The 25,913-nt window shown below is 41.4% G+C and overlaps 1 protein-coding gene across 4 annotated transcripts in view; it reads left to right on the forward strand.

The window, feature by feature from the left end:
* Positions 1–25,913, forward strand: part of eno4 (enolase 4) — a 100,805-nt gene that overhangs the window by 72,780 nt on the left and 2,112 nt on the right. For all 4 annotated transcript variants that reach the window (XM_072239808.1, XM_072239811.1, XM_072239809.1 and 1 more), the window contains 3 exons: positions 8,105–8,230; positions 22,927–23,119; positions 24,932–24,999. In XM_072239808.1, the coding sequence (XP_072095909.1) occupies positions 8,105–8,230; positions 22,927–23,119; positions 24,932–24,999 (387 nt within the window). The remainder of the gene's footprint in view (positions 1–8,104; positions 8,231–22,926; positions 23,120–24,931; positions 25,000–25,913) is intronic.

Genomic DNA, 25,913 nt, shown 5'->3' on the forward strand with positions numbered 1-25,913 from the left:
TGCTGCTCTTTAACGGAAGCCTCAATAAGCTCACTAATTTCTTTGTTTTGGCTGGGCTTTATGGTTCTATAAATCCTTGTGCCAATTTCATGATAACTTTGTTTTTCATTTGGCTAAGGCACCACAAGCACTTCTGTTCCTCTTAAAGCTGTGTCTGATGACATTCATTATTCACTGCTGAAACTGGATTTGCATTATTTATTTCCTCTTATTATATTGTAACCACATAATTGTTTCTTTATTACCTCTACATTTCATGTTTCTTTTTAACAAGCACATTCAAATGAATTTTCTGATAAGGATGATATCTCCGTCTGCATTAGTATGATCATAGATTCTCCACCCAAAGGAGGAGGACTTCTCAAATAGAATTCTGTCTGTACTCTGAATGACACAGATCTATTGTGACCTAGAAAGGCTAGTTCCCAGATGCCATGGTAACTCTGTAGGCATATTGCCATAACTGACAAGAAAGTCTATAGAGATTTTGTCGTCTTTTTGTGTAAAAATAACCTAGGAGAGCTCAATGTTGAAGGAACACATGTACTGTGAGAGACATAGGCAGAATGTAAAATCAGACTTCAGCGTAATTGATGATGTGTCAGTATTCAGCTAATATATTTTGCAATGAATAGAAGTGTTGGCTCTTGAAAACACAAGGATTTTTGAAAATGTATTGACTTCTGGCTTGCAAGCAAAGCTGGTATTGATAACATTTATTGCCCATCTGTTATTATCCTTCGAAAGATGATGAAGCTTTTGATCTTTCTCAAAAAGATTTCACATTTAGGTCCAGCAATGGTAAAAGATGCCAATTTATTTCAAAGCCAATATTTGTCCAGGCAAATTAAAGCTATTCAACCGCACACTCTTGCTATGTCCTGTACATTTCCTGGCCTGTCCTTCCTCTTTAAACTGTATTGCAATTCCCTGAGACACCTGCAAACACCCATCCATTGCCAGCACCTGCTGGGTACTGCTTCAAATGAATGTCTGTGTGTGTGTGTCTCTGTCTCTGTCTGTGTGTGTGTGTGTGTCTCTGTCTGTCTGTCTCTTTCTCTCTGTCTTTCTCTCTTTCTTTCCCTCTCTCTTTCTCTCTCTCTCTCTTTCCCTCTCTCTAGCCAGCACTACCACAACACATATCACCCTTTTTACCTTTATCTTACATTTAATAAATATCTTTTGTTTCTAATTCCTGTTGTGGCTTGGCTACTAGTGTTATTTCCTGAGAGCTGAGGTTGTAAGACGCTTCACTTCTATTCTGTACCTTGGTGAAGGATTTTCAGGTGTAATTTATTGCAGAATACCTAGCCTGTCACCTGCTTTTATAACTGTTGGAGGAACTCAGCAGTCCAGGCAGCGTCTATGGAAAAAAAGTACAGTCGACGTTTCAGGTTGAGACCCTTCGGCAGGACTGGAGTTTTAAAAAAAAAAGACGAGTAGATTTAAAAGCTGGGAGAGGGGAGAGGGATGCACAAGGTGATAGGTGAGACTGGGAGGGGGAGGGATGAAGTTAAGTGCTGAAAAATTGGTGAGAGGGATACAGGGCTGGAGAAGGGGGAATATGATAGAAGAGGACAGAAGGCCATGGAAGAAAGAAAAGGGAGAAGAGCACCAAAGGGAGAATGGAGGAGAAGGGCAGGCAAGGAGATAAAGTGAGAGAGGGGAAAAGGGATGTGGAATGGTGAAGTGGGGGGCATTACCAGAAGTTCAAGAAATCAATGTTCATGCCATCAGGTTGGAGGCTATCCAGATGGAATATAAGGTGTTGTTCCTCCAACCTGAGTGTGGCCTCATCGCGACAGTAGAGGAGGCCGTGGATGGACATGTCAGAATGGGAAGTGAAATTAAAATGGTGGCCTGCTTCTTCTGACAGATAGAGCGGTGGTGCTCAGAGAAGTGGTCTCCCAGTCTACGTCAGGTCTCCCCAACATACAGGAGGCCTGGTAAGTGAAATTAAAAAGGTGGCAGCTGGGACATCCTGCTTCCTCTGACGGATGGAGCAGTGGTGCTCGGCGAAGCAGTCTCCCAGTCTACGTCAGGTTTCACCAACATACACAACAGTAGAGGAGGCCGTGGATAGACATGTCAGAATGGGAAGTGAAATTAAAATGGTGGCCTGCTTCTTCTGACAGATGGAGCGGTGGTGCTCGGTGAAGTGGTCTCCCAATCTATGTCAGGTCTCCCCAACATACAGGAGGCCACACCAGGAGCACATGACCTCAACAGACTCACAGGTGGTGTCACCTCACCTGGAAGGACTGAATGGTAGTGAAGGAAGAGGTGTGGAGACAGGTCTAGCATTTGTTCCGCTTGCAAGAATAGATGCCAAGGGGGAGTTGAATCAGGAAGGACGAATGAGGAAGGGAGTTGCATAAGAAACGATCCCTGTGGAAAGCAGAAGGTGGGGGGGGGGGTAGGGAAAGATGTGCTCGGGGGTGGGATCCCATTGGAGACAGCGCAACCTCAATGCTGTCCTCAACGGCATCTCTTCTATTTCACGCATGTCTACTCTTTCTTACCCATCCTCCCACCACCCTAGGATAGGGTTCCTCTTGTCCTCTTGAAGGGGATGGCATTTTTACAATTAACAGGATCGGAAGAGTCCAGGTAGCTGTGAGAGTCCATGGGTTTATAGCAGACACCAGTAGATAAGGTGTCTCCAGAGATAGAGACAGTGAGATTGAGAAAGGGGAGGGAGGTGTCAGAAATGAAACAGGTAAATTTGAGGCAAGGGTGGAAGTTGGAGGCAAAGTTGATGAAGTCAACAAGCTCGGCATCAGAACAGGAAGCAGCACCAATGCAGTCGTCCATCAATCCCTACACAACGCCCTTGTCCAGTTGTCCCTCCCCACTAACTATCCTCCTGGCACTTATCCTTGCAAGCGGAACAAGCGTCACACCTCCTCCTTCGCTACCATTCAAAGTCCAAACAGCCTCCAGGTGAGGCAACACTTCACCTGTGAGTCTGTTGGGGTCATATACTGTGTCCAGTGCTCCCACTGTGGCCTCCTGTATGTTGGTGAAACCTGACACAGATTGGGAGACTGTTTTGCCGAGAACCTACACTCCATTCACCAGAAGAAGCAGGATCTCCCAGTGGCCATCCATTTTAATTCTACTTCCTGTTCCCATTCCAATATGTCAATCCATGGCCTCCTCTACTGTCGCGATGAGGCCACACTCAGGTTGGAAGAGTAATATCTTATGTTCCATATAGGTAGCTTCCAACCGATGGCATGAACATTGATTTCTCAAGCTTCCAGTAATAGCCCCTCCCCTTCACCATTCCCCATCCCTTTTTTCCTTTCTCCCCTTATCTCCTTGTCTACCCATCGCCTCCCTCTGGTGCTCCTTCCTGTTTTCTTCCATGGGCTTCTGTCCTCTCCTATCAGACTACCCCTTCTCCAGCCCTGTATCTCTTTGACCAATCACCTTCCCAGCTCTTTACTTTATCCCTCCCCTTCCCAGTTTCACCAATTACCTTATGTTTCTCTCTCTCCTTCACCTTTTAAATCTCCTCCTCATTTTTTTTCTCTAGTCCTGCCGAAGGATCTCAGCCGGAAACATTGACTGTACTTTTTTCCATAGACGCTGCCTACCCTGCTGAGCTCCTCCAGTATTTTGTGTGTGTTGCTTGGATTTCCAGCATCTGCAGATTTTCTCTTGTTTTTCACCTGCTATTATAGCCATGTTGTATACAGTCTGTGTGACTTTATTAGGTACTTCCTATACCTAATAAAGTGACCATTCATTCTCTTCCGCTTCAAGGTTAGATGTTCAAGGTTCAGAGATGCTCTTCTGCACACCACTGTTGTAATGCATCATTACTTGAGTTACTGTTGCCTTCCTGTCAGCTTGAACCAGTCTCACCATTCTCCTCTAATCTCTCTCATTAATAGAACACTTTCAGCCACAGAACTACTACTAATTGGATTTATTTTTTTGTTTTCACACCATTCTCTGTAAACTCTGGAGACTGTTATGTGTGACAATCTCAGTAGATCAGCAGTTTCTGAGATATTCAAATCACATATCTGGCATCAACAATTATTCTTTAGTTATTTAAATGACATTTTTTCCTCATTCTGATATTTGGTTTGAACAGCAACTGAACTTCTTGACCATGTCTGCATGCTTTTATGCACCCAGTTGCTGCCACGTAATTGGCTGATTGGATATCTGCATTAATGAGCAGGTGTATAGGTTACCTAATAAAGTGACCACTGGGTGTCTGTGTCTGGTCCGGTTCAGTATCTGATTAATGATGACCTCCTGGAATATTGATGATAGGGTATCCAGTAATAGTATGCCACTCAATTTCAATTGTAGTAGCTGTGGTAGATCAGGAATTAGGCCATTGAGTCTGCTGTGCTATTTGATCATGGCTGATTTATTTTTCCTCTCAACCCCATTCTCCTGCCTTTTCCCGATAACCTTTCATGCCCTTACTAATCAAAAACCTATCAACTTTCTCTTTAAATATACACAATAACTGCCTCCACAGCTGTTTGTGGCAATGATGGATTCACCATCCTCTGGCTTAAGAAATTCCTCCTCGTGTCTAAATTCCTCCTCTTGTCTGTTCTAAAAGAATGTCCTTCTATTCTAAGGCTGCGCTTTCTGGTCCTAGACACTCTCTCCAGGCCTTTTAATGTTCCGTAGGTTTCAAAGAGAGCTTCCTCTCCCCCACCTCATTCCTCTAAACTTCAGTGTGTGCAGGGCCAGAGCCACCAAACAGTATGCATACATTAATCCTTGTATTCCTAGGGTCATTCTTGTAAACCTCCTATACACTCTCCAATGTCAGCACATACTTTCTTAGATACGGGACCCAAATCTGCTCACAATACTCCAAATGCATTCTAGCCAATGCCTTATAAAGTCTCAGTATTATATCCTTGCTTTTATATTCTAGTCCTCTCAAGGTGAATGTTATCATTGCATTTGGATTCCTTATGACTGACTCAACTTGCAAGTCAACCTTAAGGGAATTGTGCACCTCCAGTTTCTGTATTTGCTCCCTGTTTAGAAAATGTTTCTGCCTTTTTCCTTCTACCAAAGTGCATGACCATACACTTCCGTAAACTATATTCCTTCTGCCACTTCTTTGCCCATTTCCCTATTCTGTCCAAGTTCTTCAGCAATGATAATCATTGACATTAGTGCTATCAAGGCATTTAATGTCATTTTGACCAATTTTTACTTCGTGTTAATCTCATTTAATCTTTATATTTACCTCATTGATCTATGGTTGAAACGAGGCTGTGATGAAATTTGGAATAAGTTGTTCCTGTGAGAACCAAACTAGGCATTGGTGAATAGGTTATTAGAAATATAGAAAACCAACAAGACAATACAGGCCCTTTGGCTCATGATACTGTGCCGAACAGATATTTACTTTAGAAATTACCAGGGTTACCCACAGTGCTCTATTTTTCTAAGCTCCATGTACCTATCCAAGAGTGTCTTAAAAGACCCACCTTCACCTGCACCGCTGGCAGCCCATTTCACGCACTCACCATTCTCTGCGTAAAAAAAAAAAAAAAAATTACCCCCGACATCTCCTTTGTACCTGCTTCCAAGCACCTTAAAACTGTGCCCTCTTGTGCTAGCTATTCCAGCCCTGGGAAGAAGCCTCTGACTATCCATATGATCAATGCCTCTCATCATCTTATACACCTCTATCAGGTCACCTCTCATCCTCTGTCACTCCAAGGAGAAAAGGCCAAGTTCACTCAGCCTATTCTCATAAGGCATGCTCCCCAATCCAGGCAACATCCTTATAAATCTCCTCTGCACCCTTTCTATAGTTTCCACATTTTTTCTGTAGTGAGGTGACCAGAACTGAGCACAGTACTCCAAGTAGGGTCTGACCAGGTTCTATATAGCTGTTACTTCTCGGCTCTTGAATTCAATCCCATGGTTGATGAAGGCCAATACATTGTTTGCCTTCTTAACTGAACAGTCAACCTTCGCAGTTGCTTTGAGTATCCTATGGCCCAAAGATCCCTCTGATCCTCCACACTGCCAAGAGTCTTACCATTAATACTATATTCTGCCATCATATTTGACCTACCAAAATGAACCAACTCACACTTATCTGGGTTGAACTCCATCTGTTACTTCTCAGCCCAATTTTTTATCCTATCGATGTCCCACTGTAACCTCTGACAGCCCTCTACACTATCCACAACACCCCCAACCTTTGTGTCATCAGGAAATTTACTAACCCATCCCTCCAGTTCCTCATCCAAGTCATTTATAAAAATCACGAAGAAAAGGGATCCCAGAACAGATCCCTGAGGCACACCACTGGTTACTGACCTCCATGCAGAAAATGACCCGTCTACAACCACTCTTTGCCTTCTGTGGGCAAGCCAATTCTGGATCCACAAAGCAAGGTCCCCTTGAATTCCATGCCTCCTTACTTTCTCAATAAGCCTTGTATGGGGTACTTTATCAAATACCTTGCTGAAATCCATATACGTTACATCTACTGTTCTACCTTCATCAATGTGTTTAGTCACATCCTCAAAAAATTCAATCTGGCTCGTAAGGCATGACCTGCCTTTGAAAAAGCTATGCTGACTATTCCTAATCATATTACGCCTCTCCAAATGTTCATAAATCCTGCCTCTCAGTATCTTCTCCGTCAACTTACCAACCACTGAAGTAAGACTCACTGGTCTATAATTTCCTGGGCTATCTCTACTCCCTTTCTTGAATAAAGGAACAACATCTTCAACCTTCCAGTCCTCCGGAACCTCTCCTGTCCCCATTGATGATGCAAAGATCATTACCAGAGGCTCAGCAATCTCCTGTCTCGCCTCCCACAGTAGCCTGGGGTATATCTCGTCCGGTTCCGGTGACTTATCCAACTTGATGCTTTCCAAAAGCTCCAGCACATCCTCTTAATCGTCTATATGCTCAAGCTTTTCAATCCACTGAAGTCAACCTGACAATCACCAAGGTCCTTTTCCTTAGTGAATACTGAAGCAAAATATTCATTAATTACCTTCGCTATCTTCTCCAATTCCATACACACTTTTACACCGTCACACTTGATTGGCCCTATTTTCTCACAGTTTATCCTCTTGCTCTTCACATACTTGTAGAATGCTCTGGGGTTTTTCTTAATCCTGCTTGCCAAGGCCTTCTCCTGGCCCATTCTGGCTCTACTAGTTTAATTCTTAAGCTCCTTCCTGCTAGCCTTATAATTGTATAGATCTCTATCATTACCTAGTTTTTCGAACCTTTTGTAAGCTTTTCTTTTCTACAGCCTTTGTACACCAACCTTTCTCTGTCTCATTGGAACATACCTATGCAAAACACCACGTAAATATCCCCTGAATATTTGCCACATATCTGCTGTACATTTTTCTGAGAATATCTGCTCCCAATTTATGCTTCCAAGTTCCTGCCTGATTGCTTCATATTTCCCCTTACTCCAATTAAACATTTTCCTAGCCTGTCTGCTCCTATCCGCCTCCAATGCTATGGTAAAGGAGATAGAATTGTGATCACTACAGTATCTCCAAAATACACTTTTCTGCAGCCGTGACACTATCTCTGATCAGCAGTGCCATGCCCACCCTTTTTGTCTCCCTCCCTGTCCTTTCTGAAACATCTAAAGCCTGGCACTCTAAGTAGCCATTCCTGCCCCTGAGCCATCCAATTCTCTGTAATGACCACAACATCATAGCTCCAAGTACAGATCCACGCTCTAAGCTCATTCGCTTTTTGATGAGTAGCTACCCTTTGCTGAATGATTAAAATTATACTGATTGTCCTGCTCTTTGTCAATAGGATGAATCTGATCCACTTTCCACATTGTCATGTAAATTCTTCTACATTTGAACAATTTTGCTAAATCATGGCTTATTCTGGTGCCCGAGTCTTCATATTACAACTATTTCACCATCTGGTCCTCAGACCTTTCTTCTATCTCATTCCCTCAACTGCTTCTTAATATAGTGTGAATTACATTGGCCAGGGACATTCTTCTGACAGTGGCAATTTAAGGAGGAAAATTGTTATCTCTTGTGCTCTTTTCGTACTGAATTGGGAATTTAAATGGACATTTTAACTTCATATCTTACAGGAAAAACAGAAATATGAAGTTATAACTGGAGTATTAAAACATCCTGATGATATCATAGAGTTCTACACAAAGCTGATAGAGCAATATCCATCAATTATTGGTCTGATAGATCCTCTTCGGAAGGAGGTTGGTTACTACGTTTGTAAATATGAAGGATTATAAAAAAGTCGATAAATTGTGAATGTAAAATGCGAACTACTGTTCCATCAGGTTTAATGCTCTTATTTCATTCAACTTATCTAAGAAAAGCTACAAAATAATGCCATATTAATGTAATCTAATCCACTGAACATGGATAAATATTCATTTGCTCTTTCAGAGCTATAGAGGCAAAGAATGAGGGTTATATGTTTAGCCAAGCAGATTTGTTAATGATTTAAAAGTGCAAAGAGAATTTGAGAAATTGAGGGATTTAGGAAGGGAATTCCAGAAAATGAAAATTAATTCACTGAAAATTTAGCTACCAATAGTGGGCTGAAGAACAAAATAGAAGAGCCTACAAGAGGTAAGGAGAGTTTGGATACAGAAGGTACAAAAAGTGGAATAGCAAGTTTCCAGAGAGTTTTGGAAATAGGGACAGTATTCTTAAGACATTGGAGAATTAGGGAGTGAAAGCTGACAATGAAATAACACACTATAAGATATAGGAGCAGAATAAGGCCATTTGATCCATCAAGTCTGCTCCATAATTTCATCATGGCTGATCCATTTTCCTATCAGCCCCAATCTCCTGCCTGCTCCCTGTATCCCTTCATGCCCTGACCAATCACAAATCTATCAACTTCTGCCTTAAATATACATAAAGACTCGGCCTTCACAGCTGCATGTAGCAAGGAATTCCACAGATTCACCACACTCTGGCTAAAGAAATTCCTCCTCATCTCCGTTCTAAAAGGACACCCCTATATTCTGAGTCTTAGACTCTCCCACCATAGGAAATATCTCTCCACATCCACTCTATCAAGGCCTTCACCATTCAATACGTTTCAATGAGCTCACCCCTCATTCTCTTGAATCGACTGCGCCCAGAGCTATCAAATGCTCTTCATGTGACAAGCCATTCAATCCTGATCATTTTCATGAACCTCCTTTGAACCCTCTCCAGTTTCAACACATTCTTTCCAATCTAAGGTGCCCAAACTGCTCACTATGCTTCCAAGTGAGGCTCCACCACTACTATATAAAGTATTAACATTACTACCTTGCTTCTATATTCTAGTCCTCTTGAAATGAACGCTAACGGTGCATTTGCCTTCCTCACCACAGACTCAACCACTGTAGGGAATCCTGCACAAGGACTCCCAAGTCCCCCTGTGCCTCAGTTTTTTCGTATTTTCTCTCCATTTAGAAAATAGTCATCCTTTTCACTTCTTCTACCAAAATGCATGACCATACACTTCCCAACACTGTATTTCATCTGTCATTTCTTTGCCTGTTCTCCTAATCTGTCCAAGTCTTTCTGTAGCCATTCTACTTCCTCAAAACTTCATGCCCCTACACCTATCTTCATATTGTCTGCAAACTTTCCAACAAAACCATCAATTCCATCATCCAAGTTATTGACACATCACTTAAAAAGAATTAGTCCCAACACGTATCTCTATAGAACACCACTAGTCACCAGCAGCCAGCCAGAAAAGGCTCTCTTTATTCCCGCACTTTGCCTCCTGCTAATCAGCCACTGTTTTATCCATGCTAGAATCTTTCTGTAATACCATGGGATCATGGTTTGTTAAGCAGCCTCATGTGTGGCATTTTGTCAAAGGCCTTCTGAAAATCCAAATGCACAACATTAATTGATTCACCATTGTTTATCCTGCTTGATATTTCTTCAAAGAATTCTAATAGATTTATTAGGCAAGAGTTTCCCTTGAGGAAACCATGCTGACTACGGCTTATTTTATTATGTGCCTCCAAATACGCTGAGACTTCATCTTAATAATCGACTCCAACATCTTCCCAACAACTGAGGTCAGACTAACTGGCCTATAGTTTCCTTTTTTCTGCCTCTCTCCCTTCTTGAAGAGTGGAGTGACATTTGCAATTTTCCTGGACCATTCCAGAATCTATTGATTCTTGAAAGATCATTACTAAATCCTCCATGATCTCATCAGCCACCTCTTTCAGAACTCTGGGATGTACACCATCTGGTCCAGGTGACTCACCTGCCTTCAGACCTTTCAGCTTCCCAAGAACCTTCTCTCCAGTTAGAGAAAGCTTTTACTGTGATTTCAAAGCACCTCTGTGTTAATGAGGTACTGTATAATCCTTTCCTATTGATTAACCTTCCAGTAAGATTTGTGGGTCACTAGTTGCTGCAAGAGGGAAGATTGTAATTGTATGATCCTCGCCAGAGAAATAAATCTGAATGTTCTGTCCGGTTGGCGAAGTTGATATGCATTTCCACCTTTGCAAACAAGGGATCTGCTACCTGCAACCCACTGAGAAATCCTGCACTTGCCACCAGTGGAGATCTGGAATACCTGCAAAGAGTATGAGTCAAAGTTGCAGTGCAACACCTATTGAAGACATCAGATACCATGCTTCATGCTTACTGTAGAGACTGTTCTGCTTTCCCAGTTAGTCAACATTACAGAACAGATTTATCAATATTGACTCTATTAAGGCTATGGCAAGAAATGCAGAGTTCAAGATTCAAAGTGCATTTATTATCAAAGAATGTATAAATTATACAACCTTGAGATTTGTTTGCTTAACAGGCAGTCACAGAACTAGGAACCTGAAAGAACTCAATTTAAAAAATTAAGACCATGCCCCCAGTGTCCACAGAGAAAGAGGAAAAAAAATCAAAACATATCCTGCAAACAATAGAAACAATCATCAACAACAACACCATTAACAACAGCATTCTGAACCATATTGAGTCCTTAGATCCAAGTGCCCGGTGTAGACCCAAAGCCTGGGTATTCAGTTCATCATATTAGTGGGGAAATTACAGCAAAGTTCACAGACTCAAAGCTCAGCAACCAGTGTTGGGGGGAGGGGGGGAGTGTCACAGAAAGAGGAGTATCCAGACTACCTGATCCAGCACTTAAATAGTCTAAACCTTGCTCTAGGACCCAGGCCCCACCTGCAACAAATTGTTCCAGGCCTAGATTTCGCTGTCATAGAAGCCATTCTCGACCTCTCCAAATTGATCCAGCGCTTAAAGCAATTCAGTCTAGAAACATAGAAAACCTACAGCACAACACAGGCCCTTCAGCCCACAAAGCTGTGTCACACATGTCCTTACCTTAGAATTTATCTAGGATTACCCATAGACCTCTCTTTTTTTTTCTAAGCTCCATGTATCTATCCAGAAGTCTCTTAAACAACCCTATCGTATCCCCCTCCACCACCATCACCAGTAGTCCATTCCACGCATTCACCCCTCTCTGTGTAAAAATACCTACCCCTGACATCTCCTCTGTACCTACTTCCAGGCACCTTAAAACTGTGCCCTCTTGCGTTAGATGTTTCAGCCCCGGGAAAAAGCCTCTGACTATCCATATGATCAGTGCCTCTCATCATCTTATACACCTCTATCAGGTCACCTCTCATCACCCAACTCTCAACGCACTGCCTTTACAGTCTACCTGGGTCAGCAATTAGCTTTTCCAAAACACCGTATTGTACTCGCATTAGGACTTGGGCCTCACAGCAGACAATCGTCTGGGCCTAGAACATGCCGCCCAGTAATTTGCTTCGGACTTGAATTTCACCACCGACAAAGCAGTTCTTGACCTCTCAAGATCGGCTCAACTCTTTGAGTGATCCACCCTCGTACATGGTTGGTTGGAAGGGAGTTGAAACTCCTATATCCCATCTTCTTTCCTCCGACTTGTCCACTCCAACCAGCATGGCTCCAACTGCAAATGCATCGATTTTGTAGTGCACCAGCAGGGCACATATCTCAAGTTCACTTTGCCCTCACTTGCCTCTTCATTGTTTGCCGTGATAGTTTACCACAATTTGCTTTTTTAAAAACATTATTAATAATGTTTTTAATTTAATTCCTTTACTTTTGAACCACCGGTCAGCTGTCGCACATCTTCGGTGGCATCATCTTAAACTAGAAGAGTTCTCAATAAATGATGTCGTTTGGAGAGGTTACAAAATGGTGGCATGAAAGAACCATGTAGGGTTGAAGATAACTGTTCAGTCTTCTCAATGTTTGATTGGACGAATTAAAAATTTTCAGTCATCAACTTCATATTTAATGCAGAGTGTTAAGAGATCCTTTATTTGAACACTGCTGGAAAGGGAATCTACAGTAGCTTTTGAAGGAGAGAGAACATTTTAAAGTAATGAAAAATGTCTAAAAAAGGAGCATGGATTTATGGGAATGGCTCAAGATAGCACTTTAAGGAACTAATTGGGTAAGGACCAAATCAAAACAGCCTTTTGTCCTATATAATCTTAATGTTCTCAATCTCAAAGATATATTAGTTGTAGGACTATTCTATAAATCCATTTTGTAGTCATAAAAATTTGTGGATTTACACTAAGCTCTGGATGTATGATGAGTGGGGTTACAAGGAATTATCCCACAGCTGAGACAGTGAAATCCCTTGTTTTCCTTCACACGTACATGAAATATTCCCTGACACTGTTCTGAAGACAGGGAGGTTCTTCATCCATTGCTAATATTTATCCTTCAACAACAGCAATAAATACAAGTAATCTGTTAATTTGAGACTCTGCCTACTCAAATTGGATGCTCAATGCCCAGAATACAACCACGATTACACTTCAAGAGCACTTAATTTTCTGTAATGTCTTAAGCCATGAAAGGCTCTAAAACAAGTAAATTAAGACTTGTTCATAGAAAGCAGAGAATATGAAGGAACCTCTGTATAAATAGGACAGTATTAAAGGGGATGCTAAAGACCATCTAGCCCAGTGTTTCCCAAATTTTTTTTAGCTCAATACCTCCCTAAAGCATTTTTGTACTTGCTAATACCTCCCTAAAGCACCTTCACACTTGCCAACACCATATACTTTCTGGCACCCCCATAGTGTAAAAACATGTCTACCATAAACTAACATGAGAACAATAATCCTGCTGTAAATTTTTATTTGTTTTTAAAACTGGCTTGCACAGTACCTGTGCACCGTATAGCAGTTAAGATATCAGTGTGATTTTTGAGCTCGATGATTCTTCGCAAGAGTTGAAATATCTGGTTCAAGTTGTGACAGTAAAAGTCTTAAAAGTCCCCACGTGTAACAATGCCCAACCTGTTTTTGTGAGTATCTGGTTCACTACACTGAAGCCTCTTTCAACAAGGTAGAAGGATAGAAATGCAATGAAGAGCAGTTTGGCTCTTTTCCAAAGACCATGAAACTTAATATGATAGTGTAGCCACCTACCATAAAAGCCAACATTTTTCAAAAGCATTTTTGCTTCTTCGTCATTCTGAATTTTGACAATTTCTTCTTACAAACTCTCTTCCTGTTCTTCCACCTTGCAAAGAACTGGGTTAATTATGCAGTCCGGAATTTCCATATCATTCAAATCCTTGAATTGATTCTGAAAATCCTTCAGCGACTGCGGGTATAAGCAGTACTTTTATAAATCACTGTCTGTGAAAGAGAGTACCATACTTTCCATGCAGGGAAACTGTGAGAACATTCTTCTCCCAATGTTTTGCTTATATATTTCCAATTAAAAGTGGACACTGCACGTTTTGCCTGGATTAAAATGAAATTCTCATTCAGCAGTTTCATATTTAGAATGTTTATTTTGTTATACTGATCGGCTAGGTAGGCCACATTTCCGCGTAGAAGTTCAACCTTGATTCCCAAGCTCTTGTCAACTTTGAGAAAACATTTAACCATAGTATCAAAAAGATCAGAGAAACATTTTAAACAGCAGCCTTTTGATAGCCAGCGTACTCCAGTGTAAAGAAGCAAGTGTTCAAACTCTTCATTGTTATCTTGCCATAACTGGCAAAATATTCTGCTATTTAATGGATGAGCTTTAATTTTGTTAATTTCAGATATTACAAGAGTCATGCTTGAAAAAAAGTCACAATATGCATTTTGAGCTCATTGGAGATAGATTCTGTTGATATTTGTTTTTAACATTTTACGAAAAGATTCTGTTCATAACCTTCTCCATTTTTGATAAACTGTACATATACCATTAGCAATGCCTCTTTGTCTCACACAGTTGGCTCATCCAGTTGTATCCCAAATTTTGTTTTATTGTAGCTCTGTGCATAGTTGTTACTCAATGTCTTCATTCATTTCATCAGTATGATGAGCTATAGTTATTACTTGGAGGAATTGATTTTAAAATATTGGTATCCATTTTGAAGATAGTGGTGAGTACTTCTGATACAGCGGGCATTATTAATCTTTCACCAGTTGTATGAGATTTTCCAGACGTTGCTATCATTTTGGAAATGCTATTAGAAGCAATGAGACCACCATCAGGGTCATTTTTAACTCTCTTGGCAAATGATTTGTGTTTGCAAAACTTTTCAAATGCTCCTTTCATCTTTTGAAACTGAGTAATACCGTAAGTAGCCTTTTTATGGTATCTTTTATGGAAGTGTTCCTGCAATCCCAATGGTGCCATGGCTTCATTAGACAGTACAGCATTATAAATAAGACACATGGGTTGTCACTGATCCGACGGGAACGGAATAAAACCACACTCCAGGTATGTAACATTGTATTGATGCATTTTCTGCAGTTTCTGTTTCTTATCAAGAATAAAATTCAAGGCTTCACTGCCTTCAGACTCATAGAGATCACATTGTACATATTTATCCATCATTAACAGAGCTAAATTAAAATAAAAATTACCACCCCCCCCAAGAATCTTGAATGCTCCTGCCCCCCCAACTTCTATTTCCCCTAATGCCTCCTTAGTAAACGTAATCACCCCCATTGAGAATCTCTGATCTAGCCAAACACAGCCACATCATCCAACCATGGAACAGTTACTTATACTACAGACCTAACCTGGTGTATGCTGTTAAATACAGGAAAAATTAGTAGATAATTCAAGTAGCATTTCCATTATGAAAGTTAATCACAGATGCTCCTCTACATTTAAGAATATCACATCCACTTTTGTGCTATAGATTTACTTTAATAAGCGTTTTTGGGCTCTGAACATGAAAAGCTGTAACAATTTTACATTTATAATAAACCTCTGAACTTCATGTACAACTTTCATTTTCATATCCAATAAACCCACTGCCATTATAAAAACAGAAAATGTCAGAAATACAGAAGATGTCAGAAAAACAGAAATGTCAAAATTCATGGCAGATGCAATTTAATGTGGATAAATGTGAGGTTATCCACTTTGGTGGCAAAAACAGGAAAACAGATTATTATCTAAATGGTGGCCGATTAGGAAAAGGGGAGGTGCAATGAGACCTGGGTGTCATTATACACCAGTCATTGAAAGTGGGCATGCAGGTACAGCAGGCGGTGAAAAAGGCGAATGGTATGCTGGCATTTATAGCAAGAGGATTCGAGTACAGGAGCAGGGAGGTACTACTGCAGTTGTACAAGGCCTTGGTGAGACCACACCTGGAGTATTGTGTGCAGTTTTGGTCCCCTAATCTGAGGAAAGACATCCTTGCCATAGAGGGAGTACAAAGAAGGTTCACCAGATTGATTCCTGGGATGGCAGGGCTTTCATATGATGAAGGACTGGATCAACTAGTTATACTCGTTGGAATTTAGATTGAGGGGGGATCTTATTGAAACGTATAAAATCCTAAAGGGATTGGACAGGCTCGATGCAGGAAGATTGTTTCTGATGTTGGGTTAGTCCAGAACGAGAGGTCACAGTTTGAGGATAAAGGGGAAGCCTTTTAGGACCGAGATGAGGAAAAACTTCTTCACACAGAGAGTGGTGAACCTGTGGAATTCTCTGCCACAGGAAACAGTTGAGGCCAGTTCATTGGCTATATTTAAGAGGGAGTTAGATATGGCCCTTGTGGCTAAAGGGATCAGGGGGTACGGAGGGAAGGCTGGTACAAGGTTCTGAGTTGGATGATCAGCCATCATCATACTGAATGGCGGTGCAGGCTCGAAGGGCCGAATGGCCTACTCCTGTACCTATTTTCTATGTTTCTATGTCAAAATAGGTTGAGTGAACTCGGCCTTTTCTCCTTGGGGCGACAGAGGATGAGAGGTGACCTGATAGAGGTGTACAAGATAATGAGAGGCATTGATCGTGTGGATAGTCAGAGGCTTTTCTCCAGGGCTGAAATGGCTAGTATGAGAGGACATAGTTTTAAGGTGCTTGGAAGTAGGTACAGAGGAGATGTCGGGTAAGTTTTTTTACGCAGAGAGTGGTGAGTGCGTGGAATGGGCTGCCGGTGGCAGTGGTGGAGACGGAAACAATAGGGTCTTTTAAGAGACTCCTGGATGGATACATGGAGCTTAGAAAAATAGAGGGCTATGGGTAAGCATAGGTTGTTCTAAGGTAAGGACATGTGTGGCACAGCTTTGTGGGCTGAAGGGTCTGTATGGTGCTGTAGGTTCTCTATGTTTCTACTCAAGTGGTCATGCTGCACATGTGGAAACAGAAAGAGAGCCAAAAACTTAGAACTAGGAAAGAGACAACTGAAGTTTGATGGTGTGCAGGGAAGGTGCAGAGGAATCGAGGTCTCTGGATAAAACTAGGATGACCATGGAGGTAAACTGTAAACAAAGTCATCTGGTCAATGAGAGAATGGAAACAATTAGAGAGTAAGAACATAGATTAAAAAATGTAGGAATTGCAAAATGCAGAGCCAATGACAGGTCAAACCGGGCATGTCTTCCACTCTCAGAGGAAAAGAGGGAGGACTGGAACAAACAAGCTGAGCTAATATCACAGGTGGATGACAGATAAGTCAATATTGAGTACAGAAGGTTACAACATGCCCAGATGGAAGAAGAGGTGATGTTGCTGGAAGTTGCATTGGGCTTCATTGTAACAGTGCAGGAGGCCACAAAGAGAGTGAAGTACGGTGAAGATTTAAAGCGTCAGGCAATCGGAAGTTCATAGTTAAATTTCAAAAGAAAAATGAATAAATAGTTATATAAACAATGTAATTAAATACAGTTTTGGATGGCTTCCCACCTTGTCTCATAACTTTAATCTCATTTGAATTCTTAAATAAAGAGAAAATAATGGAATCACTCAGCTAGTCAGGGAGCAATTATTCAGAGAACAATTAACCAATTCAAATATCTTTCCTGAGAACTGTGTCACACTTGGAAAAGAAGTAAGGATGTTTTAAGATACAGGGAGGGTGGAGATAGGGAATGACAGTGATAAGCTGGAGACAAACAGTGCTGATGCTGATGGAGGGTGATAAAGGTTTACAATCTGAAGGTCATTCATCTGAAAGGGATGTAAAAAGGGAATGGGTGACTAGAGAGGAGGGAAATAAAAATATCAGAGAAAACATTATACTACAACATCAAATCAGAGTCAGAAGTAGGCCACTTTATCTCAAGCCTACCTGTCATCCATTATGATTATGGCTGATCTGCCTCAAGCTTCAAATCTGAATCTTGCATCTCCACAACCCATGGGCATAGAGGATTCCTGAGATACACCAGCTTCTTTGAGAAGATTTTCCCACACATCTCAGTTTTGAATAATGGTGCCACACTTTGTAACTATCATAGACTGTCCCTCCTGGTGAAACAGCTCGGGTATCAATTTTATCATGTCTGCTTAGAATCTCATATATTTAAATAAGATCATCCCTCATTCTTCTAAATGGCAGAGATTATAGGTTTAAACATTTTTAGTCACATATGACAGGAAACCCCTCTCATCTCAGGAATTAAGCTAGTGAATCTCTTCTGATCAGCCTCCAATAAGGAGGCCGTTTATCTCAGAATTAGCTTTAATATCACTGGCATATGTATGTCGTGAAATTTGTTGTTTTGCAGTAGTAGTACATTGCAATACATAATAAAAACTATGAATTGCAATAAGAAGTATTTATATAAAAATAAATTAAATAAGTAGTGCAAAAAGAGAGGAAAATTGCTGAGGAGTGTTCATGCATTATCACACACTACAAATGTAGTCAATGCCTATCCCAGCATAAGAAGTTATTTCTGGTGGACTGGACGGATGAGATCACCACTGAGATCCAATAGCCAGGAAGGCAGTTCTGCAGCACTCCACAGAGAGCGAGGGAGATGGCAAGGCACTACAATTATGGCCATCCATTGCAACCAAGGTGGTCTCCAATTCTGACGATCACTCGTACCACTAGAATAGGGCTTCTGAGGTCAAGAAAATGGAACTGCCCCAGTGCAAGGATTTTCTATCAGGACTGTAAGAATGATGGTGTTAAACACTGAGCAGAAGGGATTAGTTTAATTAGGGTTCACTATCCTATTTAGTATGGCACAACACTTTGGGCTGAGGATCTGTTCCTGTGCCATACTGTTCTACATTCAAAGAATTATTGTTACAGTCTGATCATTTTTCAGAAGAAATAAGCTTAAGATAGATTAACCTGAAAATGGGTTATGAGGACTGTACTATACTGATTCTGTTCCTTGAGCTTACACTAGGCTTCATTAAAGTGACTAGGAACTCGGGGTCACCTTCAGTGGATTGAATGGCAGCATTTACAAAGCAGTCACCTTCCTTAACAAAGGTGTTGATGGAATTCTCAAAACAACATTTCTGTTCTCACATTTCTACCTCACCAACTTTCTTCCCAACCAGAACAAAGTTCCCATCGTCCTCACCTTCCACCACATCCTCTATAATTTCTATCACCTTCAATGTAAGACCACCACTAGGTACATCTTCTCTATGTATTCTAGCTTTCCCAGAAGTTACTAGTGCCTCCCAGAATTCTTCCCCTACCAATGGTCATTTCCTTCTTGCACCAATGCACCTGCAGGAGCTGCAAAACCTATCATTTTTACATCTTGGATTCCAGCAACCATTGATGCCTTCACTTCTGAAGACTGAGTTCAATTATTTATACCAGAATGGGCCAGTTTTGATGAAAGGTCATCAACCTGTTACATTCACTCTTTTTTTTCTCTCACCATGGATCCTGTCTGCTCTAATGTGCATTTACATCATTCTCTTTGATTTCATTTCACAACTGCAGTGTTTTATATCTCACAGATTCGATAGTTAGGGGGACAGATAAGAGGTTCTGTGGGAGAGATCGAGAATCCCGGATGGTATGTTGCCTCCCTGGTGCCAGGGTCCGCGATATCTCAGATCGAGTTCTCGGTATTGTCAGGAGGGAGGGTGAGCAACCGGATGTCATGGTCCATGTAGGGACCAATGATGTGGATAGGAAGGAGGAGGAGGTCCTGCAATGAGAGTTTAGGAAGTTAGGTGCAAAGTTGAAGGACAGGACCTCCAGGTTTGCAGTCTCAGGATTGCTACCCTTGCGAGGTGCTAGTGAGGCTAGAAATGCAGCTAAATACGTGGCTAAGGCGATGATGCAGGAGGGAGGGCTTCATGTTTCTAGACAATTAGGCTTTGTTCCAGGGAAGGTGGAACCTGTTCCGACAGGACAGTTTACACCTGAACTGGAGGGGGACTAACACCCTTGCGGGTAGGTTTGCTAGTTCTGCCCAGGGGGGTTTAAACGAGATTTGCAGGGGGAGGGGAACCAGACTGTTAGAGCAGATAGTGAGGTGGAGGAGGATAAAGGTCATGTGAGGACTGCATGTATAGACAGTAATCAAAGGTTTGTATGTGATAGAAATGTTCTCAGGTGCATCTATTTCAATGCAAGGAGTATTGTAGGTAAAGCAGATGAGTTTAGGGTGTGGATTGACACGTGGGATTATGACATTGTTGCTATTAGTGAGACTTGGTTGCAGGAGGAGCAGGACTGGCAGCTTAATGTTCCGGGGTTCTGTTGTTTCAGACATGACAGAGGGGGAGAGATGAAACGGGGAGGAGTAGCATTACTAGTCAGGGAGAATATCACAGCTGTGCATAGACAGGACAGCCCAGAGGGCTCGTCTACAGAGGCCATATGGGTGGAGCTGAGGAAGGGGAAAGGTGTGACCACACTAATAGGGTTGTATTATAGACTGCCCAATAGTTAGAGAGAATTGGAGGAGCAAATCTGTAGAGAGGTAGCAGACTGATGTAAGAAACAGAAAGTTGTAATAGCAAGAGATTTAACTTTCTACATATTGACTGGGACTCCCACACTGTGAAAGGGTTGGATGGCGTGGAGTTTGTCAGATGTGTTCAGGAAAGTTTTCTAAATCAATATATAGAGGTACCAATGAGAGAGAATGCAATACTTGATCTTCTATTAGGGAACCAGACAGGTCAGGTGACAGAAGTATGTGTAGGCGATCACCTTGGGTCCAGTGACCATAATGTCATTAGTTTCAAGTTAATTATGGATAAGGATATGCCTGGTCCTCGAGTTAAGGTTCTAAATTGGAGAAGGGCCAATTCTGAGGAAATGAGAAAAGACCTAGGAAGAATGGATTGGGATAAATTGTTTTCTGGCAAAGATGTGTTCAATATGTGGAAGACATTCAAAGGCGAAATTTTGAGAGTGCAGAGTTTCCATGTCCCTGCCAGGATTAAAGACAAGGTTAACAAGCCCAGAGAACCTTGTTTTTCAAGGGATGTTGGCAATCTGGTTAAGAAAAAGATAGAGGTGTATAGCAGGTATAGGCAACAAGGAACAAATGAGGTACTTGAAGAGTATGGAAAATGTAAGAAAATACTAAAGAAGGAAATCAGGAAGGCAAAAAGAAGACATAAGGATAGTAAGGGACAAAATTGGTCCCCTAAAAGATCAAAGTGGTCGTCCGTGTGGAGCCTCACGAGATGGGGGAGATCTTAAACAATTTTTTTGCATCAGTATTTACTCAGGAAACTGGCATAGCATATATGGAAGGAAGGAAAACAAGCAGCAGTGTCATGGAACATACAGAGATTGAAAAGGAGGAGGTGCTTGCTGCCTTACAGTGAATAAAGGTAGATAAATCCCCCGGGCCTGACATGATATTTCCTCGGATCTTGAGAGAGACTAAGTGTCAAAATTGCAGGGGCCCTGGCAGAAATATTTAAAATATCTTTAGCCGTGGGTATGGTGCCGGAGGATTAGAGAGTAGCTCATGTTGTTTCGTTGTTTAAAAAAGGCTCCAAAAGTAAACCGGGTAATTACAGGCTGGTGAGCCTGACATCAGTAGTAGGTAAATTATTGGAAGGTGTTCTGAGAGATCAGATATACAAGTATTTGGACAGCCAAGGGCTGATTAAGGATAGTGAGCATGGCTTTGTGCACGGTAGATTGTGTTTAACAAATCTTGTAGAGTTTTTCGAGAATATTACCAAGAAAGTAGACGAAAGGCTGTGGATGTTGTCTACGTGGACTTTAGTCAGGCCTTTGACAAGGTCCCACATGGGAGGTTAGTTCAGAAGGTTCAGACACTAGGTATCTATGGAGAGGTTGTAAACTGGATTTGAAATTGGCTGTGTGGGAGAAGACAGAGAGTGGTAGTGGATAATTGCTTCTCAGACTGGAGGCCTGTGACTAGTGGTGTGCCTCAAGGATCTGTGCTGGGACCATTGTTGTTTGTTGTCTATCTCAATGATCTAGATAATAATGTGGTAAATTGGATCAGCAAGTTTGCTGATGACACTAAGATTGGAGGCATTGCGGACAGCGAGGAAGGCTTTCAAAGCTTGCAGGGAGATCAGGACCAACTGGAAAAATGGGCCAGAAAATGGCAGATGGAATTTAATGCAGACAAGTGTGAGGAGTTGCATTTTGGAAGGACAAATCAAGGTAGGACATACACAGTAAATGGCAGGGCACTGAGGAGTGCGGAGGAACAGAGATCTGGGAGTTCAGATACATAATTCCCTGAAAGTGGCGTCACATGTAGACAGGGTTGTAAAGAAGGCTTTTGGCATCCTAGCATTCATAAATCAAAATATTGAGTATAGGAGTTGGGATGTTATGGGGAGATTGGTGAGGCCAAATTTGGAGTATCGTGTACATTTCCAGTCACCTAACTATAGGATATCAGTAAGATTGAAAGAGTGCAGAGAAGATTTACTAGGATGTTGCTAGGTCTTCAGGAGTTGAGATACAGGGAAAGATTGAACAGGTTAGGACTTTGTTCCTTGGAGCGTAGAAGAATGAGGGGAGATTTGATAGAGGTTTACAAAATTATGAGGGGGTATAGACAGAGTAAATGTGAATAGGCACTTTCCACTTAGATTAGGAGAGAGAAATATGAGAGGACACAGCTTTAGGGTGAAAGGGGAAAGGCTTAGGGGGAACTTCTTCACTCAGAGTGGTGGGAGTGTGGAATGAGCTGCCATCTGACGTGGTAAATGCAGGCTCACTCTTAAGTTTTAAGAGTAAATTGGATAGGTACATGGATGGGAGAGGTCTGGAGGGTTATGGACTGGATGCAGGTCAATGGGACTAGCAGAATAATTTTTCGGCACAGACTAGAAGGACCGAATGGCCTGTTTTCTGTGCTGTAGTGTTCTATAGTACTATGGTTCTAGTTGAAGCCTTTATTTATTTTCTTTCCTTATTCATCTCTTGTGTTTGCATCCTTTCTAGACAGATCATCTACAATTAACAAGCCACCACCAGCCTCTATGAACCAGCAGCATTACCATTTGCATCAGTTTTAATATACCATGTAGCACACTGTTAAATTTTGTTAAGCCTCCTTTGAAACATTAATGCTTTACTGCATTTATACTACAAAATTAATGAAATATTGTTATTTAATTATCTGAGTTAATTTAAAAAAACAAATCTATACATTTAGCACCAAAACAATAATCTATTTGTTTTCCAATTCAGGATGTTGAACAGTGGAATAAACTATGTAGTCTTCTTAGTCCCCGATGTTATATCCTGGCTGATGCAGCTTCAAGGTCAATAGACAAGCTCCTAACAGATGGCCTGGGTGTGAATCAATGCAGTGGTCTGGTATTGAAACATGCCAATCAAACCACAATTTCAAATTTAATTCATATTGCAAAATTATTGGAAGGTATGTTATTTAGGAGCTAGAAATATACTGAAGTTATTGTCACTACTTTTAAAATAATTATCATTGAAATTGCTGCATTCCATTTCTGTTCATAAAATAATTCAATATCCCTGTCAACTATAACAAAATTCACACAGAATCTGTTAAATAGAAAATCTTCCAAGTTGACAGTGAAATGAGATTGAAAATACCCTTGAAGAACTGAGCTTTGTGAAGTTGTTTAAAGCCGCAGAAAGGTACAAATGGGTGAACATCTGTTTTTGAGAGTGGGCTAAAATCACATAGTAATATAGTTGACAGTGGGATAATCATTTCAGATACATTTGAGAAAAGTTGGTTATATGGAGTGGGCTGGGTTGAATGAAGTTACAGAACTAGATGGGCAAGATCAAGGGGATGTCTAGAAACAAATGAATGCCTTCAATCCCAATAATTCAGTAAAGATTATGAAGGATCTGGGAATGGGATATTGTAGTAAAAACATAAAATACTGGAAGAATTCAGCCAGTCAAGCAGCATCTGTAGAAAGAGAAACCAGTTAACATTTCAGAGCACAGATCCTTACTCAGAACTGGAGAAAGATTGAAAAGGTACAGTTTTCAAATCATCTTGAGGAAGCAGGCTTTGGGTGGTTGGTGGGTGAGTGAGATTAAAAATTTTATGCAGATTGGTCAAGACAAGATCAGGTGACAAAGAGCTTGAGTTCTGAACATTTGGGAATCATAACGTAGAAACCAGATGAAAAAGGGACATAACCATGATGGCAAACGAAGAAACAGCAGGTTTCCTGAAGAAGAAAAATTCTCATTTGAAAACATTCAAAAGTAGGCAGTAGTAGATAGATGTTGTTCTTGTTTATGTTGGGCTTCACTAAGAGGATGGAGGAGGCTGAAGAGTGATTGGAATAGGAATGGGATTGAGATTTAAAGTGACATGAAATGGAACATATGCACTCACCATGAGGACTGAGCTCAGGTGCTCCACAAGACCCTCCGAGACGAAGGGTCTCGGCCTGAAACGTCGACTGTAGCTCTTCCTAGGGATGCTGCCTGGCCTGCTGGGTTCACCAGCAACTTTGATGTGTGTTGCTTGAATTTCCAGCATCTGCAGAATTCCTCGTGTTTGCATATCCAAGCTGCTTTTGCTTTCTCCAAAGTAGAGTAAGTTAATCGTGAACACTAATTGCAGCAGGATAGATTGGAAATCATGCAATTAAGATGCTGCTTTGCCGGAAATGATTGTTTGTTTTAAAAGTCTAGTTGAGATAGGCCTTATGGAACATAGAACAGTAAAGTGCAGAGTGTAGGAACAGACCACTTGGCCATGACATCTTTACTGGCCATGATGACAATCTGAACCAATCCCATCTGTCTGCACATGGTCTCTATACTTCCATCCCTAGCCTGTTCATGCCCCTATCTAAAAGCCTTTTAAATGTTGCTGTCCACATGGCAGCATGTTCCAGGCACTGCACCTATCATTCTCTGTGTTCAAAAATTAATTTTTCTTCTATCACTTCTCAACTTCTGATGCTCTGGATGAAACAAACTAAATTTATCCAATCTCTCTAATCCCGGTAAAACTCTTCTGCACCCTCTCCAAAGCTTCCACACTTTTCAGAAATGGATACAATACTCCAAAAAGAACTAAACAAAATTTTATACAGCTGCATTTTAACTTCCCAACTTTTATTCTCAACAAGCCAGCTGGCAATCAGAATGATGTGTATGAAATTCCAGGTAATCTGCCTTGGGGGGAAAAAATTAAAAATAAGTGATCACTTAACTAATCAAATTTTTTTTAACATTTCAGACAATGATTGCAGATTTATACCAGGTCTGACAGAAGAAGATACCACTGACAACAGCCTAGCTGACATAGTAAGCTATACACATATCCTTTCACATCTGGAGAAGGATGCTTATGTGAGAATGCTGTTCTTGGACTACAATTCAGCATTCAACAGCATAGTTCCATCCAGGCTCGACAAGAAGCTCAGAGACCTTGGCCTTGACCCTGCCTTGTGCAGCTGGATCCTGGACTTCCTGTCAGATCACCAGCAGGTTGTAAGAGTGGGCTCCCTCACTTTCAACCCTCTGACTCTTAATACAGGAGCCACTCAGGGATACGTACTGAGTCCCCTTCTTTACTCCCTATACACCAATTACTGTATTGCCACCCACAGCTCCAATCTGCTAATTAAATTTGCCAACAACACTACATTGATTGACCTTATCTCAAACAATAACAAGGTGGCCTACAGGGAAGAAGTCATCTCTCTGACACAGTGGTGTCAAGAAAACAACCTCTCCCTCAATGTCACAAAAATAAAGGAGCTGGTTGTGGATTTCAGGAGGAATGGAGATGGGCTAACCCATATTGACATCTGTGGATCTGGGGTTGAGAGGGTAAATAGCTTCAAGTTCCTCAGTATCCACATCACCGAGGATCTCACATGGTCTGTACACACCAGCTGTGTAGTGTAAAAGGCACAACAGTGCCTATTTCACCTCAGACGGTTGAGGAAGTTTGGTATGGGCCCCCAGATCCTTAGAACTTTCTACAGGGGCACAATTGAGAGCCTCCTGACTGGCTGCATCACTGCCTGGTATGGGAACTGTACCTCCCTTAATCGCAGGACTCTGCAGAGAGTGGTGTGGACAGCCCAGCGCATCTGTAGTTGTGAACTTCCCATGATTCAGGACATTTACAAGGACAGGTGTGTAAAAAGGGCCCGTAGGATCATTGGGGACCCAAGTCATCCCAACCACAATCCATTCCAGCTGCTGCCATC

The sequence above is a fragment of the Mobula birostris genome, chromosome 21 (assembly GCF_030028105.1).
Source record: "Mobula birostris isolate sMobBir1 chromosome 21, sMobBir1.hap1, whole genome shotgun sequence".
NCBI lineage: Eukaryota > Metazoa > Chordata > Chondrichthyes > Myliobatiformes > Myliobatidae > Mobula > Mobula birostris.